This window comes from Stegostoma tigrinum, chromosome 1 (genome assembly GCF_030684315.1).
Source record: "Stegostoma tigrinum isolate sSteTig4 chromosome 1, sSteTig4.hap1, whole genome shotgun sequence".
Classification (NCBI taxonomy): domain Eukaryota; kingdom Metazoa; phylum Chordata; class Chondrichthyes; order Orectolobiformes; family Stegostomatidae; genus Stegostoma; species Stegostoma tigrinum.
This window is the reverse complement of record NC_081354.1, coordinates 55321373-55342150: the sequence shown is the minus strand read 5'-3', so window position 1 is coordinate 55342150 and position 20778 is coordinate 55321373. Positions and strand designations below refer to the sequence as shown.

The 20778-nt window shown below is 40.4% G+C and overlaps 1 protein-coding gene across 4 annotated transcripts in view; it reads right to left on the bottom strand.

The window, feature by feature from the left end:
* LOC125451614 (von Willebrand factor A domain-containing protein 2-like) overlaps nt 1–19992 on the bottom strand; it is a 55400-nt gene extending 35408 nt beyond the window's left edge. For 3 of the 4 annotated variants that reach the window (XM_048528948.1, XM_048528957.2, XM_048528938.2), the window contains exons 1-9: nt 19777–19992; nt 15587–15650; nt 14156–14230; nt 8484–8617; nt 6487–6596; nt 6142–6333; nt 5913–6046; nt 3964–4108; nt 392–447 (exon numbers count right to left, since the gene is read on the bottom strand). In XM_048528948.1, the coding sequence (XP_048384905.1) occupies nt 392–447; nt 3964–4108; nt 5913–6046; nt 6142–6333; nt 6487–6596; nt 8484–8617; nt 14156–14230; nt 15587–15650 (910 nt within the window). In that variant the 5' untranslated portion in view covers nt 19777–19992. The remainder of the gene's footprint in view (nt 1–391; nt 448–3963; nt 4109–5912; nt 6047–6141; nt 6334–6486; nt 6597–8483; nt 8618–14155; nt 14231–15586; nt 15651–19776) is intronic. The other variant, XM_048528966.2, reaches the window with a different exon arrangement.
* Between the last annotated feature and the right edge of the window lie 786 nt (nt 19993–20778).

The following is a 20778-nucleotide window of genomic DNA, read 5'->3' as shown; positions in this document are numbered from 1 at the left end:
ATATTAACCGGACTCCCTCAACCTCATAGCCGAGGGTTAAGGTAATGGGGCTATGCATGGAGTCTGCAACCTAGAATAATGGAACCCCAGGACTCAAGCTGATACAAGTCACTTCCCTGAGAAATGAAGGTAAAGCAGATAACGGGTTGTTCCAGACATATTTGTGTACCATTTAATCAGGCATTGCAACATCTTATGCAATAAAATGTGTTCTCTCATAAGTAACATAAAAAGGCAGGAGGTAAAAGTAATGAAAACATACAAAACAATGACAGAACACAATGCTCATATTAGTTAAGGTCATACTTCCACACAGGTTCGATAATTTTCTGATTTAACTTTGGCTGAAGTTTGGAAAAATCGTGTAGAAATTCCAGACATTGCTATTTACCTGGGCACAGGGTGCGGGCACAGCGAGTTCGAATCTGACTGTATGTCCTTTTCCAGCTACATGAATTGAAAAAAAATCCATATTAATATTGAGCAGCTACATTTCTCAGTGATCTCTAAGAGAAAAACCTCCACAGTGTATTAGTCTTTACAAAGTAGTTTATGTGTATATCTCTTCATCATGATAGCATTCCTGTTCCAAATTGGTATTTATTTTTAAAAAAATCAGTCAGCTAAAATTTGACTGTTGTGGAGTAAAACTGAATTCTCAACCACATTATTTTAGAACTTATACCTTACAGAACTGACATTAAGGACCAGATTTTCACAACATCAGGGAAACTCTCCAACATGGCGAAAATAGCAGAAATTATCAGAAATCCTAAGTTTTACCCAATAACACAGTAATTCTCACTTTCGAAGGATTTGGTTTGGGCTTGTGCATCTATAGTTAACGGAGGCAACTGACTGTTTAAATCATCAACTGCTTCGTTTTTCTGCTTGAGTTTGGTGAACTATAAGAAACCTCAACAGTGCAGATTAGACAAAGTAACAACAAGTCTAAATCTCACGGATTCATTTGGAAAGTGAACATACCTTTACAAAGAGGTAAGTTACCTCTTTTGATCTGGTCCTGGCATGCCTTTGAGGGGAGATAATCTGTCCTTTGGTGAAGATAATTAACCCTTTAAGAGAAGTCAGGTTTCCTTCAGGATTGTTAAATGTAGGCATGTCTGTACACAAGAAGTACATTAACTCATTGGCACTGTCAAAGCTATCTGCTTAAACTGTCAATGCTTTTAAAACTTCACACCACTTAATATTTGAAAAAAAATGAGGAGTGTGAAGAAAAGTAGCTTTCTCTTTTGATGTATTGGCTCTAGCCTGATGATCTGTATTACTAAATTGGTGCAGTCTGGCTGATCTCACAAGGAGCAGGTATCACTGTTTAGTGTCTCCCACTTCAAAGTTCAATTGACAGCTACAAGTGATTTTATGCTCCTTGGTGTGGACTGTAATTTGCAATGTTTGTTCCACTTGCATTAAATGTTTATTTTCATAAAGGCATTTTTAAAGTGAAGGATTTTCAATGCAGTGGAAATGTTTCTATGAGTGAATGAGTTCTTTGCAATTTATCGTGTATTTGCAATACACCTAATTCATTAGAATGTTATTTCTTCCTATCTGTGCACAGGCCCTGAGATCTACCTCTGAGGGACACTAGGTGAATTGGCAGGATTGGCGAAGGGCAAAGGATTGTAACTGGAATTGTGGCTTGGCAAGGTTTGGCACCTAGTTGACATAGGAACTGGGGGTCAGTACAGGAATATAGGTTGGTAAGGAAGGTATGGAGGACATGTGGATAGATAGCATTGGAAATAAGGGGTGTGAGGTTTCAGGACAGGAAAGATATTTTATTTTAATCTCCATTTTTAAGCTTTGGGCATAACATCCACATCCTCTTCAGGTCTTCCCAGGTCAGCTGCCTAACCTTCTAATCCAGCCTGCAGCTTACATCAAGATGTTTGGGAAGCCATTTCTAAAATTTAGAACATAGAATATAGAAAAGTACAGCACAGTACAGGCCATTTGGCCCACGAATGTTGTGCCGTGGAATAATCCTAATCCAAAAATAAAATAACCTAACCTACATTCCCCTCAATTCACTGCCGTCCATGTGCATGTCCAGCAGTCGCTTAAATGTCACTAATGACTCCGCTTCCACGACTATCACTGGCAAACTATTCCATGCGCTCACAACTCTCTGGGTGAAGAACCTCCCTCTGACGTCTCCACTGTACCTTCCTCCTAACACGTTAAAACTATGACCCCTCGTGGCAGTCAATCCTGCCCTGGGGAAAAGTCTCTGGCTATCGACTCTATCCATGCCTCTTATTACCTTGTACACCTCGATCAGGTCACCTCTCTTCCTCCTTCTCTCCAAAGAGAAAAGTCCGAGCTCAGTCAACCTCTCCTCGTAAGACAAGCCCTCCAGTCCAGGTAGCATCCTGGTAAACCCCCTTTGCACCCTCTCCAAAGCCTCCACATCTTTCCTATAATAGGGCGACCAGAACTGGACACAATATTCCACGTGTGGTCTCACCAGGGTTTTGTAGAGCTGCAGCATAACCTCGCAGCTCTTAAACTCGATCCCCCTGTTAATGAAAGCCAAAACACCATATGCTTTCTTAACAATCTTATCCACCGGGGTGGCAACTTTGAGGGAGCTATGCACTTGAACACCAAGATCCCACTGTTCCTCCACACTGCCGAGAATCCTGCCTTTAATCCTATATTCAGCATTTAAGTTCAACCTTCCAAAATGCATCACTTCGCATTTATCCAGGTTGAACTCCATCTGCCATTTCTCAGCTCAGCTCTGCATTCTGTCAATGTCTCGCTGAAGCCTGCAATAGCCCTCGATACTATCAACGGCACCTCCAACCTTTGTGTCATCAGCAAACATACTAACCCACCCCTCAACCTCCTCATCCAAGTCATTTATAAAAACTACAAAGAGCAGAGGCCCAAGAACAGAGCCCTGCCGAACACCACTCAGCACTGACCTCCAGGCAGAATACTTACCATCTACAACCACTCTCTGCCTCCTGTCAGCCAACCAATTCGGAATCCAGACAGCCAAATCACCCTGTATCCCATACCTCCTGACTTCATGAATGATCCTGCTGTGGGGAACCTTATCAAATGCCTTGCTGAAGTCCATGTACACCACATCCACTGCTCGACCCTCGTCAACCTGTCTCGTGACTTCCTCAAAGAACTCAATAAGATTTGTAAGGCATGACTCGCGCTATGCTTTTCAAAATAGTCATAAATCCTATCCCTCAGAATTCTTTCCAAAACCTTGCTGACCACAGACGTAAGACTGACTGGTCTGTAATTTCCAGGGATTTCCCTATTCCCTTTCTTGAAAAGAGGAACAACATTTGCCTCCCCCCAATCTTCCGGTACGACTCCCGTGGAGAGTGAGGAAGCAAAGATCTTCGCCAGCAGCTTAGCAACACCCTTTCTCGCTTCCCGGAGCAACCTAGGATAAATCTGGTCTGGCCCTGGGGACTTATCAATCTTAATGTTTGCCAAAATTTCCAGCACATCAACTTCCTCAATCTTGATCTGTTCAAGCCTGATTTCCTGCTCCTCAAAGTTCTCATTCACAACAAGGTCCCTTTCCTTAGTGAAAACCGAAGCAAAAAACTCATTTAGGGCTTCCCCTATCTGCTCAGACTCCACACACAAGTTCCCTATGCTATCCCTGATCAGCCCTACCTTCTCCCTGATCATTTTCTTATTCCTCACATATGAGTAAATTAAATGAGTTTGGGTTCGTGGTGCCAATATACTCTTGCCTTTTGTGTACACCCATTCCCTATGGAAATAAATATCTACTCCCAGGTCATTGTAAACATCTCTGTGCTTTGATTCCTGGCCACATCCCTTCCATCAGCTGTCCTGTTAATGGGTTAGCAGGATGATTGTTGATTAAATCACTTTCCGCTGAAATGGTCACACTCTTGAAAGCATCTGTTGTTATAAAGAGTTGAGCAAACTGACGTGTAGAAAGGACAGAAGGTAGTCAGAGGTTTTCCATGTCCTTTTAGGCTGTCAATTTTGCCTTTCCAGCAAATATGACTTCCAAGGTATTTCTTCTCAGCATTGACTGTTGTTCTCTTGCAAAACTGTGATACCACCTTGCAGGCTGCAAAATCAGAGAACCAAATGTGACTGAACTAAATGTTTCTAAATTTGGCTGTGCATTTTAAAGACAAGTATTGAAAGATAATTCAGTGGCACAGGATTTTTCATCCAAAATAGAATAAACAGATAGAAATTGAAAAGATCAAATTTTCTGGCTCCGTCCAATATCCAGGCTCCATTCCAGCAATCCCATTCTGTCCACCTCCCACAAGTCATCGGATTCCAGCACCACTGCTTTAATTACCAGCTTCATGCGGTCCTGCACCAAATCTCCCAAAAAAATTTAAAACCAGAAAGTATCTGCAAACTTAGTGCTAAAATCAATCGTATTTTTTAATGTTTGGATGTGAGAGTCACTAAGCTAAACTTAATTTCCAATTGGAGGAAAAGGTATTGAAATTGATCTGGCCATTTTGCATAGTTCTTCTCTGAAACCTTTGATTGTAATGAATCAAGAATCTGAATGTTGGCAACAGTATATGGTCAATATTTTCCTCTCTTGTTCTAAGTGTTGGAACAAGATATTTGGTGATGGCTAACACATGGTGTGAGTTAACTCACTGGATCACTCGTCATTCAGCTCATTAAGAGTGATTAGACAGCATATAGGCAAATATTTCACCCCGGGTTGTAAGGGCTATTAGCCGAAACCTAATTCAGAGGGGAACCAGCAGCGAGTAGGTAAGAGATGAAGGATACAGGGAGAGGGGGTTATCGACAAATGGGTTTCAGTGCTGGATATACATCAGAGGACAATTATTAGATTATCTTTTGCTGGAGGTGGTCATCGTCTGGCACTTTTCTGACAAGAATGTTACATGCCAAATGACAGCCCAAACCTGGCTATAGTCCAGATCATGTCGCATTTAGACATGGACTGCTTCAGTATCTCAGGAGTCGCAAATAGTGCTGAACATTGTGTAACCATTAGCAAACGTCCCTATTTCTAACCTTATGATGGAGAAAAGGTCATTGATGAAGCAGCAGAAAATGGTTGGGCTTAGGACATTATTCTGTGGAATGTCTGAAGAGATGTCCTGGAGCTAAGCTGACAAGCACTAAATGACCACAACCATTTTTCTTTGTACCAGATATAATCCAACCACTGGAGAGTTTTCCCACTGATGCCCATTGATTCCCATTTTCCTAGGGCTCCTTGATGCCACACTTGGTCAAATGAAGCCTTGATGTCAAGGGTAATCGCTCTCTTTCCTCACCTCTAGAAGTCAGTTCTTTTGGCCATATTTGAACCAAGGCAGCAATGTGGTCAGGGGCCCTGTTAGAACCCAAACTGAGCATCAATGAGCAAGTTATTGATAAGGAAATGTAACTTGATAGCACTGTTGATGACACCTTCCATTACTTTACTGATGGAGGAGGTTGAAATGATCAGGCAGTAATTGACTGGTTGAAACTCTCCTGCTTTTTGTGTATTTATTGAGGTTGGATACAATTTTGCTGCTGATGATTCACTACACTCCATGGAGGCCCAATCTTGTGTTGACGGATCGCTTCATAATCCACACCATTCAGAACATTGATAGTGCTAAAATGAACAACAGAAAGTATCCCCTAGGTGAAGGCAGAGTTTCCTCTCCACAAGGAATACCTGGTGGTCTGTCCTTTTGGAAATCTGACAGCACAATGAAGATTTTAACTAGGGGAAGATCAAAAATGCGCACACCCAGGTATTCAATGCGTGTGCAAAGTTTGGAAATTAACCTGTAATATCCCTGAACATGTCAAGCACCTGTAGAAATTTACTGCATTGTATCAGAAAGAAAATTAAAAGCAGTGTTACCCACCTGGGTGTACATCAGAGCAGACTGCAGACTGTGTCAGTGTAGTGTACAAACCATTAACAGCATCATTATAGTGTGCTGCATAGAACATATGCATCTCACTGGGAACACTGGCTAAACTAGCCAATTCTTTCCACCTACAGAAGACACCAAAAGCAGCTAGTGAAGAACCACATGGCAAATGTTGTCCACACAAAATATCACATCATTCTCTCAGCACAATTATTCTTACCCTGGATGTTTGACTCCCACGGCAAATATTGTCATTCCACTGTTCTTAGCAAACCTCAAAGGCACTGTTGCATTGTCTTGTGATTTACCATCCGTGAGAATTACAATGACCTTCAGGACATCTTGCCGCCCTCCATGAAACCCTTTATGTAGCACGTACTTTATTGCTGTACCAATCTCTGTGCCACCACCCCTATACAAAATATTAAGGGAAAATGACAGGTTTACTCTTTAAGATAGCTGTTGAAATTTGGAGTTCAGTATAAAGTTATGGTTCTATCCTCCAGGAATGCTGCCCAGGTAAAATTGTGCTATTTCCTACTACGTATGCAGTGACCATACTTGCCTGAAGAAAATTTTTTTGATAGCTTCTTTTGTTTCTTCTCTTGTGGAATAGGTTTCTAACCCAAATTCTACTTTTGGTTTTGAACTGAACTGGATCACTCCTATGCGAACCTATTTGAGATGAAAACATGCCTTCAGCAAGGTACAAAATGAAACTTGAAGATAGACAGATACATGACCTTAGCCATTGTTACTGTGCTGTGGGATTTAAGTGCATAATTTGCGTACAGGTTGACCTAGTAACAAGTAAATTTAACTATATGACAAATGTAATCTTTTGCACGTAAAATTAACATATGCTGAATTTCAAGTTTAAGGAGCAGTAAGCCACAGGGCAACTCACTTCATGTTAAGATAAAGCTGATTTGAATTCATTTGAACGAGAGCAATTTCCTCCTTACATTGAGGGACTTCAGGGTAAACCTCTAAAGGTTATCCCATGTATTCATATGAAATACATCTGAAATGCATCTTTCAGAACATCTCTTTATTAGCTTAACTTAGGTGATAGCTTTCCTGACAAGGATGCTGTCGCTCAAGCCTCAATTCAAGATCACTTGGCACTATCCGAAAAAGTGCAAAGGATTTTCCATCGAAACAATGATATTTTCATCACAGAAGTAGAATATTTGGCCCATCAGGTCTGTGCTGTCTGACAAGCAGCCATCCAGTCCAATCCCACATTCCAGCTTCGTGATATTGCAGGTTCAATTGCATATCCAAGCAATTATGAAATGTTAAGAAGATTTCTGCCTCATCAACTTCTCAGAAACTGATACTATTTCCACAATTACCAAACAGGCTGTCTGTGAGATCATAGTATGTGCAAATTTTCTGCTGCATTTGCCTGTATAACAGTAGTGACCAAACCTGAAGAATAATTTATTGGATGTGAAACACTGAAGATGTATTAAGGACAGGAAAGGACACTTGTCACGTTTTCAGATAGTGATAACCAGACTTCATTGGAACACAGAGCAGGATGAGGCTATTCGGCCTTTAGACCCTGATTTGCCACAATCAATAAGATCATGGCTAATCTGGTTATGACCTCAGCTGCACTTAACTGTGTGCCCCAATCCTTGATTCTCTTCTCCATCCAAAATCTATCTAGCTCAGCCTTACATACATTCAATGGCCCTGCCTTCACTTCTTTCTAGAGAAGCAACTTCCACAGACTAACCCCCTTCAGAGAGAAGACATTTCTCATCTCCATCTTAAAAATGGAGACTTCTTATTTTCAAACTGTGTTCTCCAGGCTCTTGTCTCCCCTGGAGAGGTTACATCATCTCCCTAGCCACCCCACCAAGTCCCTTTGGCACCCTACATGATTCAATAAGATCACCCAATTTTCTAAACCTCAAATGCAATGGCCTTACTTCATAAGACTTTCAGCCCAGAAATAAGTCAGGTGAACTTTCTCTGAACGACTCAGTTAAATGCTTCATCAAGCAAGGACACTGAAACTGTATCAATGGGGTATCACCAAAGCCCTATCCCAGAGGAACAGGAGGGTGCAACAAGAATTGGAGTGGAGGAGTAACCTGCGACAAGGTAGGAAAAGGTGGCAACGAGGCAGTTGGTGAGAGGGTTAGGCTGCAAAAGAGAGCAGTTTTTAAAACCTGATATGAAAAAAAAAGTTCAGATAACTGAGACCCAGGAAAGCTTGAAATCACTGACATAATGAAAGCCTTGCAAATGATTGTGGAATATCTAGTTTAAGGCCTTGGTGCTACATGTAATGAACAGTGTGTTTCAATTGCTAAATTTAAATCTGAATTTGAGGGACAGCAGTGAAAAGCGTAGTAATTGCCTGTTTCAGATTTATGTAAGCTTAATGGATAAAACATTTTAGCTGTGATCTCACCAGCATATTTAAGGTGATGGCTTTTTGCGTTTAGAAGCATATATCAGGTACTTTAACAAATCAATTGGGATTTAGAATAAATGTGATACTTCAATTTTCCAGCTAATTTTGTTTCATTCATTCTCTCTTACCCTGTCAGGATTAATGTCAAGAATATCACAGAGATTAGCAGCAAAGTGCTTTGACTGCTCAAAGCTTCCTTTCCCTATGCTGTAGGATCCATCCATCAGCAATAAAATGTCAATAGCTGCTGAGCACTGGATTACTGAAAAAAAAACACACAACTGATTGTCAAGAATTAACAGTTTAAGTGTTCAACATTAAGCACACTTTTGCTTTCAAACAGTATTAGTTGATGCAAAATTTAAAGCATTAATGCATAACTCATGAGAAAATAATTGTAGGTGGCACTATTTCTACCACAGAGGATAATACTATTCTGAAAGCCAACATTACCGTCTTTAAAATGACATCACGCACTAGTGATGGGATATAATGATTTACTTTGAATCAAATTGCAGTCAAAAGATTCCACAACAATTTCTCAACATAATTGGTTCCATTCGACTGAAACAGGAGATCATTTGTTCTTAAACCGTGGCTCCATTCTTAAAGTGGAGAAGTTTGCATTTACCCATGTTAAATACCACCTGCCAAATTTTTGCTGACTTGCTTTAGATGTCTATATCCTTTTGCAGACAATTTTCCTCCTCGTGACGATTTACTGTCCAGCCTATCTTGGTGTCATTTCATTGATATTGATTGTAAATAGTTAAGGCCCCAACAATGATACTTGGGGCACTCCATTTGTTACAATTTTCCAATCCAAAAAAGACCCATTTATCCCTACTCTCTGCTTCCTGTTAGCTAACCAACCCTTTATCCTTGTGAATATATTATTCCCTACACAGCGATTCCCAACCTTTTTTTCCCAATGTGACCTCATTTCGAGGCTTAAATTGTTGCAGCTCTCAGTGAGAACTGAGTTGGTGCTATGAGTGTGGCAGTTCTGTTAGAGTAGGAGTACGGTTTGTCAAAGTTCCCCTGCAGTCATTGCTGCATCAAGACTCACAACCCACTCAGTCCTGACCCACTCTTGGTAAATCCCTGACCTAAACCATGTTCACTTATCTTGTGCAGCAACCCTTAATATGACACCTTATCGAATACCATGTGGAAATCAATATGCATAACATCTATAAGGTTTCCTCAATAAAACATGAATGCTACTTTATCAAAAGTCCTTAATAGATTAGTTAACTAAGTTTTCCTTCCACAAACCATGCTAGCATCCCTGACAACATTTTGATCATCTAAGTATGTTTCTATTAATTCCTTAGCAATTGATTCTAGCGTCTTTCCCACATCAGATATTAGACTTTCTGCCTTCTTCCTTCTTGAACAAAAAGGTTTACATTTGCTATTTTGGAGCCACGGAATTGTTACAGTGCAGAAGAAGGCCAATCAACCCAACTGAGGCCGCACTAGTTCTAATCCCTTGTCCCAATCTCCTATCTTTGTCCCACATCGACATAACACCACTTCTATTTGAATAAACAACCAATACCCTCTTGAATGCTTCAATTGAACCTGGCCCCATCAGATTTCTGGGCAGTGCATTCCAGACCCTAACTACCTACTGAATGAAAAGTACTTTCCTCGCATCACCCTTGCTTCGTTTGCACATCATTTTAAATCAATACTCTCTCTTTCTTTTCCCTTTCTAAAAGTGGAAACAGCTTCTTCTTATTTACTCTGTCCAGCCCACTCATGATTTTGAAAACCTCTATGACGTTTCCTCTCAGCCTTCACTCAATGGACAATGTACCCAATTTCTTCAATCTATCCTCGTGCTGAACTTTTTTCATTCCTGGAACCATTCTACCATTCTTTGTAAGTTGCTTCTGCACTCTCTCCAGCACATTCACATCTTTCCTATGAAGTGGCACCTGCAGCAGTGCACAATACTCCAGCTGAGGTCTAACAATGTATTGTTCAACATCACATTCAATTTCTTTGCTCTTGTACTCTATGCTCCTATTAATAAAACCAAGGATATTGTATGCTGTTATAACTGCACACTCTACTTGTCTGCTAGCTTCAGTAATCCATGCGCGTATACTACTGGGTCTATCTGCTTATGGCCGCCCCTCTCCTTTAGATTTGTAGCCCTATTTTGCATTGTCTTTCAATGCATTTCTGACCAAAGTGCATCACTTCACACTTCTCTGCATTGAACTTCATCTACCACTTACCACATTCACCAACCTGCCAATGCTCTTTTGGAGTTCCACACTGCCCCCCTCACATTTTAGAATTCTTCCAAGTTTGTTTCATCAGCAAGCTTGGAAATTGTCCCCTGCACACCAAGTTCCGAATCATTAACATTTACCTGGAAAAGCCAGGGTCCCTCCATCAACCCTTCGGGAACTCCAAGAGAAACCTTCTGCGGCCTGAAAACTATCCATTGGCCATTACTCTGTTTCCTATCACTCAGCCAATTTTGTAACCACATTGCTGTTGAACCTTGCATTCCATGACCTATAACTTTGTCTCACAACAGACTAGTGAGGAAATGTATCAAATGCCATTTGGAAATCCATGTAATCAAATTAACAGGGTAACACTCATTGACCCTTTCTGGTACCTCTTCAATAAACTCCAGCAAGTTAAACAGTTTCTTCTTTAGAAATCTGTGTTGACTCTCCTAAATCAACACAGTTTTATCCATGTGATTGCTAATCTGAAATAATTGCTTCTAGAAGTTTCCCCAGCACTGAAGTTAAACTAACTGGTCTGTAATTGCTGGGATTATTCTTACAGAATTTCTTGAACAAGGCCATATAACTCCTTGGAGTCAGACTGAAAAATAATGGTCAACGTCTCCACAATTTTGTCCCTCACTTCCTTCAAAATTGTTAAATGTATCTTATCCAGTCCCAGTTCCTTGATAACTTTAATCACAAGCAATCTGTCCAATGCCCCTGTCTCCTTGTGTTTATGATCAGCCCAACTCATCCTTTGAACTCTCTCGTACTGTTTAGATTTACGCAGGAGACTCTGGGATTCCTCTTCTGTTAATTACTAGTCTTTGTAATAATTCCTCTTTGCTTCTCTTACTTGTTTTTCCACACCCCACCACCCCTCCCCAATCTTCAGCATTCCTGTTGGTTCTCAATTGTAATTTTTTTTGCATTATACCTATCATAAGCTTTTCTTTTCTTTCTAATGTTAATTTCTCCCTTTTTTGTCATCCAAGGAACTCTTGATTTGTTTGTCCTACTTCTTCTATTGACTTGCCTATATATACACACCTTGACTGTACCCAAGCTCCTTGAAGGTGGTTTAGTTACTGTTTCTCCCACCAATCTGTTATTTCAATCAATCCTTTCCAGCTCAATTAAAGTCAGCTCTCTACTAATTGACTTTTTCACTCTGGATTGTTGCATGTCATTCTGCAACACTATCCTGAACCTTACTTTACAATGATTGCTGTATCCTAAATGTTTCCCCATTGACACTCGATTTATTTGACCTTCTAAATTCCAAGAATGAGGTCCAACAATTCCTCCTTCCTCATCAGATTGGACTCAGACTGCTGTAGGAAACTCTCCTGAACACAATCTAGGAATACATGCCCCATGCTGCTGCTTGTATTACCAGAATCTCGGTCTATAGTCAAGAAATGGAGGTCCCCATTAGAACTCCTCTACAATGCTGTTATTTCTCCACAATTTCCCTGCAGATTTTTCCATCTACATCCTTTCCACTAGTTGGTCATCTATAGACAACACCAAGCAACTTAATTATCCCTTGTTTATTTGGTGGCTGTAGCCAAGTTGACTCTGTCCTTGAACCCTCTGAAACACTGTCCTTCTCCAACACTGCTATGCCCTCCTTAACCAAGATTGCTAATGCTCCTTTCCTATCTTTCTTGAGCATCTCATACACAGGAATATTAAGCACCCAGTCTTGCCCTTTCTTGAACAAGGTCTCTACCACTGTCACAACATCATACTTCCACATTGCAATCTGTGTCTCTAACTCCCTAACTTGATTTACTATACTGCATGCATTTACATACATGCGCATTAACTCTGCTTTAGAATTCCTTCCTTTCACTCCTATTCTGACTTCACCTATTAGTTTACCAATCTGTATGCTAATGCCAGGTGCATCCCTAAGGAGTCTGCATGCCCTAGAATTCTTCTCTATTATCCTTTCTAGGTTTCCACAATGCTGCCAAGTTAGTTTAAAGCCCTCCTAATTGCACTAGCAAAATGATCCAAAAGGAACTCAGTCCCAATCCATTGGCATTCGCCCAGAATCTAAGGAATTATTGAAGATTATAATGAATGCATCTACTGTCAGTGCTGCCAAATCATTCAAGATCCTAGAACACAGGTTATCCATTCTTGAGAATACGTCAGCCGTTAGGTCCAATAGTTTTCCTAACACATTTTCCCTGGCGATTGTTTTAAGTTCATTCCTCCCCATTACTTCTCAATTTTCTATTATATTTAGGAGGTTTTCTAAGTCTTCTGCTGTCAGTACTTGTATAAAATACCTGCCAATTCTTTGTTTGCCATTTTTGACTCCCTGGACTAACTCTCTAGGAGACCAACATTTACTGTTCAAATACATGTAGGAACTCTTACTATCTGTTTTCATATTACTAGCTAACTTTCTCTCACATGCTTCTTTCTGCCTCCTTTTTATCCTTTTAGTCATTCTTTGTTAGTTCTTAAAGTTTGTCCAATTGTTTACCTATGATTGATCTTTGCAGCTTTATACAGTGTTTCTTCCAACTTAATGCCAGCCTTAACTTCCTTATTTAGCTATGGGTGATATATCTTTCTCAAGAGTTGTCCATTTCTCATAAATAAATAATTGTGCAGAGTTGTTAGATGTCTCCGTAAAAGTTTGTCACAACAATTATTTTGCCATTATGGTTTCTCAAAAATACCCCTACACATGACCCCTTAGTTTTACTTTTTCTTATCTCTACCCAAACTGATTCTACATTTTGATCTTACAAATTAAGTACTGAGTTAATGCCATAGTTAATGAAAAGAAAACTACCCAGCATGCTTTTCCTGGCTTCCTGTTCTTTCAATATGACAAATAACATTAAGGTCTAGCTTTGGTCAACTTTCAGCCATGTTCCTATCATGCCTATCAAATCGTACAAATTATATGTTTATAATTTTAAAGCGTGGCATGGTAGCTCAGTGGTTAACACTGCTGCCTCACAGTGCCAAGGATTTGGGCTCAATTCCACCCTCAGAAGACTGTTTGTTTGGAATTTGTGTATTTTCCCCAGGTCTGTATGGGTTTCCTCCAGATGCTCTGATTTCCTTCCACAGACCAAAAGTGTGCAGGTTAGGTGGATTGGCCATCCTAAAATTTCCCATGGTGCCCAGGGATGTGGAAGCTAGGTGGAATAGCCATTGGAAATGCAGGATATCAGGGATAGGGTAGGGGATGCTCTTCAGAGGCTGATGTGGACTTAATTAGCTGAATGGCTTGTTTCCACATTGTAAAGGTTCTATGATTCTCTGTCTGTGTGAAAAATTCATCCTATTCATTATAAATGCTGCATAGATTTAAGTACAAGGCCCTATACTTTTTTTAAAAATCAAGCTTACAATCTTTGGTCTCCTCTGCTGAAGTACTCTTACATTTGCATGTTTTCTTCCTTCTTGTCATTGACAATCATTAGCCAAATTACTGCCCTTCTCCATTACTTTGCTTCTCCCTTAACCATATTTTCCCTCACTCGATCCTTGAAGTTTAAACTTACACTTTCCTGAAGACAAAATCTTCACGATTGTTTCTTTGTCAGCCATGAGCTGCTGCAAGCCACAGCTTTGGGAGACTGTTCAAAGAAAACAAATCAATCACTTGAAGTCTACGTACTTAAACTCATTTATATGCACTCCAAATTTGTTTATCATACTTCCTTATAGCTCATACCAAAGTTTGCAATATTGCTAGCACATAACATTTTTAAATTCGCACCCATTTTATGCATACTATGGTCACTAATAAATTACCTAGCATTCCTTCTGTTATTAGTATAATTTAAAAATGGACTTTCAAACTTTTCATCAATGAAGCCAAGTTACATTTTTTCCTCTCCCGGTCACTCTTATCTTTTCTCTGGCCGCTCCACAATTGGCAAAAATTCTTTTGCGCACAATATTCTAAATGTTGTTTCATCAATAATTAACAGAGTGCTCCATTAATCATATGATCTGTACACTCATTTTCTACTAGTTCTTCCAAATTAATTGCCCTTGACTTTATTTCATCAGATTTCCTGTTTTTGTGTTCCTCTTGGCCATGTGCATATGGGGCTATTTACTAGCCAGCAGTTTTCACATATGCAAGCTTCAGATGTTTTTATTACTTTCCGGTATTCACAATCTTTAGGCCAGTAGTGCTGTAATTGGTTGTTGAATGAGTTTAATGTGAGCCCAAAAATGTATAAAGGAGAATGTATGGGTATGATAAGCATTTGCTTCTAAACTCTGCTGATTGAACCTATGCCATCTATACCCTAATTCCTGTTATTTTAGCTCGGCCTCAGTTTTAATTACTGTCTATTAATATTACTTAAAATCTCCAAATTAGAAAGTTGAGCACTTTTTTAACTCCAGCGTTTAGCTTCATAGATAATTAGGCTAATAATCTTTCTATTGATAGGACTATTTGAAATGAACCAGGGAACTCCTAGTCTAGTTCCTAGTGGATTCATACATTAATCATAAAGCCTTCAATGTTATTTGCATTATGTAATTGACAGGATGGGAATATTCAGGCTGCAGAAAGTGAAGAGCTCTTCAGGACTATGACGTACCATAGCAAATCTTTATTGCATCCCAAATGTAATCCTTGGGGAGTATTTAATTCTGTCACTAAACACAAAATGATAAATAGTTTATTTTCATTGTACTGCTATCTCACATCTCAGAGAACACACCTACACTACACACCATTGTAAGGAGTGCAGTCATACAAAGAACAGACACTGACTTACACTGTGAGACTATAATGATATTAGTGGGTAGTTTTAGGAGCCTGACAAAGGGGGCTTCATTGCTTACAGTTTGTTTGATACTCGTGATTCACTAGGCTGCAGGCAGACACTTGGAAAATGTATACTTCAAAAAGCAAATTCTGTCCAATCTTTCATTTCTGCTAAAGAAAATTTATGGGGAAGAAAACTTACCCAAAATTGTGAGGGAAAGGACAGAATACAAACTTCCACTGATGGACCTCATCCCCGTATTCATCTAAAGATAAAAAAATCAGAACTAAAGTATTATGAACTAATTATTATCCAAATTACCTTTCACTTTAGAATAATTCAGCTATTCAACCCTAGATGAAATCTGTGATGTTATTTTGCATGATCTGTCACTTTTCACTTATTTTCTGGATTAGCAAACAAATATCATTTAGTTAAAAAGTGTAAGGAAAATTTAGCACGTGCTAAATATGTTTCCATGGGATTCAATGCTTCCAGGATTAGAAGAGACAACAATGCAAGACCAGAAGGCTTAATCATTGAATTGAAAAATCCATCCTGCCTTAAGTGAGAGCCTGGTGGGAGCCTGTTGGTGAGCTCTGGTGCTCATTCCACCAAAATGGATGTGGTATTGGAAACATATTTACAAAATCTGGGAAAAGAGCACAAAAATATGCTAGACGGTACCTGCTCCAGAGGAGAGGAGTTCCTCAAATTATCACTGATATGGCCCACTGAAAAACCCGGTGGAAAAACCTTTGCCATATTTCCATCAAATAGGAGGCTGGTGCTCCTCCTTGCATGTCTATCTAAATAACTGGTATATAATACTTATCCCTAGCTAAAATATACATCTAATTCATTCAGAAAGCAACATAAGAAAGTAGCAGGTGATCCTGTCTAGTAGAGATGCTTAGTTTGACCTACATTCTTGCATCCCATTTTGTCAAAAGGCTAAGATGTCAAATTCCTCAGTTTGGTTACTTGGTCAGCTCTCCTCTCATACTGCGGAATATAGCCATTCATGACATCGCTACTTTTCGCACCACCACCCCCCCCCCAACCTCGGTTCCAATAAAAGATTCGAATCGTGAAATGTTAACTCTGTTCCGCTCCATGGGTATTGCCACACCCTGAGTAATTTCACCATTTTTCTGTGTTTTTTTTATATCACAATGTACATCCATACAGTGAAGATAACCAAAGAAGACTTCTGTCTCCTAGTAAAAATTGTCATGCCTCATGTTCCTAACGCCTGGGCCACTGAACAATTAGTGGAACTAATTTCTTCTGATAATGGGGGGCTGTCAGTTAATCAATGATTCTGCATAGTCAATGATTTATAACATTAGCCTCTTACCTGAATTTGCATTCTTCTCTCAAAGACATGGCTGAAATCCTGAGCAGTGAACATGTCTGTCTAAATAACTGGTATATTACTTATCCCGAGCTAAAATATACATCTAATTCATTCAGAAAGCAACATAACAAGGTAGCAGGTGATCCTGTCTAGTAGAGATGCCTAGTTGGACCTACATCCTCACTCATTTCACGTTCTCCTGAACTGTTCGTTCTGCACTAATTCCTGTAAAGTTGTTACGACTATTCAGAGTGTTGAGACGGAATCTGAAGTAGCTGAGAATTGAAAACAATTTGGTCAGTCAGAATAGAGATAATGGGAACTGCAGATGCTGGAGAATCCAAGATGATACAATGTGAGGCTGGATGAACACAGCAGGCCAAGCAGCATCTCAGGAGCACAAAAGCTGACGTTTCGGGCCTAGACCCTTCATCTGATGAAGGGTCTAGGCCCGAAACGTCAGCTTTTGTGCTCCTGAGATGCAGCTTGACATGGGCAGTCAGAATAGTTAGGCAGATCAAAGGAGAATCCAAAGGAGAATCTTACATTTCAGGCATAGAATTGTTGTCATCCAACAAGTATGAGATGCGGTAGTACATCTTTATTCAGTTGGGGCTCTGTTACACTGCACCAATTAGTGAGCAGCGCAAATTAGATTATTTCTTCAAGAAACTAGAGACACCCACTATATTATCCATTAACATCCATTTGGCTGGGCCCTCAGCGAAGGGTAGATGGCCTAAGATTATAAACCAGTCACCATTATACATTACATGCAGAAATGATCACAGTACAGTTTTGAAACAGAAGCTGACTGAACCAAAACATCCAGCACAAGATCACACAGTGAGTTTGCTCGCTGAGCTGGAAGGTTAGTTTTCAGACGTTTTGTCACCATTCTAGGTAACATCATCAGTGAGCCTCCGACGAAGCGCTGGTGTTATGTCCTGCTTTCTATTTACCTGTTTAGGTTTCCTTGGGTTGGTGATGTCATTTCCTGTTCTTTTCTCAGGGGATGATAAACTGGCTCCAAGTCAATGTGTTTGTTGATGGAGTTCTGGTTGGAATGCCATGCTTCTAGGAATTCTCGTGCGTGTCTCTGTTTGGCTTGTCCTAGGATGGATGTGTTGTCCCAATCAAAGTGGTGTCCTTCCTCATCTGTATGTAAGGATACGAGTGATAGTGGGTCTTGTCGTTTTGTGGCTAGTTGATGTTCATGTATCCTGGTGGCTAGCTAACTGCCTGTTTGTCCAATGTAGTGTTTGTCACAGTCCTTGCAAGGTATTTTGTAGATGATGTTCGTTTTGCTTGTTGTCTGTATAGGGTCTTTTATGTTCATTAGCTGCTGTTTTAGTGTGTTGGTGGGTTTGTGGGCTACCCTGATGCCGAGTGGTCAGAGTAGTCTGGCAGTCATTTCGGAGATGTCTTTGACGTAGGGGAGAGTGGTTATGGTTTCTGGGCCAGTTTTGTCTGTTTCTTTTTCTCGACCAAAAGAAACAGACAAAATGGGCCCAGAAACCATAGCCACTCTCCCCTACGTCAAAGACATTTCCGAAATGACTGCCAGACTACTTGGACCACTCGGCATCAGGGTAGCCCACAAACCCACCAACACAGCAGCTAATGAACTTAGAAGACCCTATACAGACAACAAACAAAACAAACGTCATCTACAAAATACCTTGCAAGAACTGTGACAAACACTACATTGGACAAACAGGCAGAAAGCTAGCCACCAGGATACATGAACATCAACTAGCCACAAAACGACAAGACCCACTATCACTCGTATCCTTACATACAGATGAGGAAGGACACCACTTTGATTGGGACAACACATCCATCCTAGGACAAGCCAAACAGAGACACGCACGAGAATTCCTAGAAGCATGGCATTCCAACCGGAACTCCATCAACAAACACATTGACTTGGAGCCAGTTTACCATCCTCTGAGAAAAAGAAGAGGAAATGACATGACCAACCAACCCAAGGAAACCTAACTAGATAAATAGAAAGCGGGACATAACACCAGCGCTTCGTCGGAGGCTCACTGATGGTGTTACCTAGAATGGTGACGAAACGTCTGAAAACTAACCTTCCAGCTCAGCGAGCAAACTCACATCCAGAAACTCAACCTGAGCTACAAAACTTCTCAAAACTCGCTAGATGACTTAAGTTACAAGATAACTGGTGGTTTATATGAATCATTTGACTGCTTCAGGCAGTAAACAGGGATTCTTCGCAAAGTGGCTGGATGCATCTGATTGTAAAGGGCAGCTCCAAATTTACAATGAGCCACGTGAATTTGACTCGTTGCGAAATGCAGTTTACGTGGATGCTGGCTAGACGCTACATTCCGTACATTTGGAATTGAAATTGGAGACCCATGAGCGAGGGACTGAAATGTTACGTGAATCCAACAAGATTAGTGTCGAGTTGAGTGATTGACGTTTTCCCCAAAGGGGCAGTCCTGATCTGCTATAAAAAGGAACGCAACCTGAGGCTTTAACAAAGGGAATATCTTTCAGTTGGAGGTCCTGTCATTACAGCAGGAGAAAAAAAAGACTTCAAAACATTCCCAGATGGATAAGAATGACAGCACTTTGTTATTAGAAACTGATGTTACTATTATTGTTTCGAACCATAAACTTTGATCGAAAATTATTTACGAAACAAAGCCTACAGACTGACTGGACATAAAAATAAACTCGCAGAGCCAGCATTTCAACAAAATGCATGCGACCCCTCCGTCTCCAATTTTATCCTGGACAAGGAACTGCAGCAAGTTGGAACCAGCAGCTGTCGGAAGTGACAAATCGTTCTCTTTTGATGTGCCGTGTAAAGAATGTTATACATTCGAGACAGGTATTGGGTTCCAATATTAAACATCAGGTTCAACAATCAATGGAGAGTAAACAGCTTCTTAAATTGTGCAGCCTAGATTGTGATCTTGAACTCACCATATTGTGGTCATTTCTGAGTGGGCGATGCACTCTAAAGATGCAACAAAGTTGTGACTGAGAGACTCACCTCCGCAGTTCCAGAAGGCAGGGTGACTATGGTGTTCTGACACTCGGCAGATGCTGCCACACTGAGATTCCCCTTGCACTCCGAATTGTGGACAATTGTAACCACATGAAAAGGAGAGACAACAGCCTCCGGTCCAGGCGATCAGATACCCAGCTTTCCTGTTCAGATTCTTGCTGTCGCACGTCTGCTTTTAAAACACCTGCACAAACTGTAAACTCCGACCACGCCCAGAGTTCTCACATATTGGAAACAGCATCAAATAGAAGCTCGCTGAGATTGGAAAACAAAAAATACATATCAAATCCCACCGAAGAAAAAAACCAATGGATAGTTGTTAAGGCCATACACCGTGTGTAGTTTGTGAAGTGGGGGAGGTATGCTTCCATATTTGGAGTCACACTTGAGAGTTGGAGAGTTTGAATATAACTCTTCGAAAGAGATTGTCTGTCTGATTACAACAGAAGCCCGGTCAAGGTGATACCATTCAGCTGCTCAACAGAGAGGACTTCCTCCAGGAGGATGGCATAGGACTGCTAAGATATTAAAAAGGACATGGAGGGATAATTAACCTCACAGTCACGTGTGACAAAAGCAGAAAGTGCTGGAAAAAACTCCAGCAAGCATCTGTAGAGAGAGAAAAACAGAGTAGACGTTTCAAGTCCAATGTTGTGTCATTGATTTAAGGCTATTCCAATGTTGTGGCAGTAGTAGGGGGGAGAAAAAAACTTAGAGGAGATTGAACACGGAAGTGATGGGAAAGACAGGTAGAAGCAAGGAACTTGAAAACAAAATAATGTTTGAAAGCACACACCAACAGATTCAAGGAAAGCTTCTTCCCTGCTCTTAGGAACTGACCTCTCATATATTAGAGCTGCTCTTTCTCTGCACCTTCTTTGCGGCTTTAACGCTATATTCTGCATTCTATTCTATTACCCTGATGTACCTACGTAAGGTACGATTTACTGGGTAGATCGCAAAACAATACTTTTCCCTATGTTACAA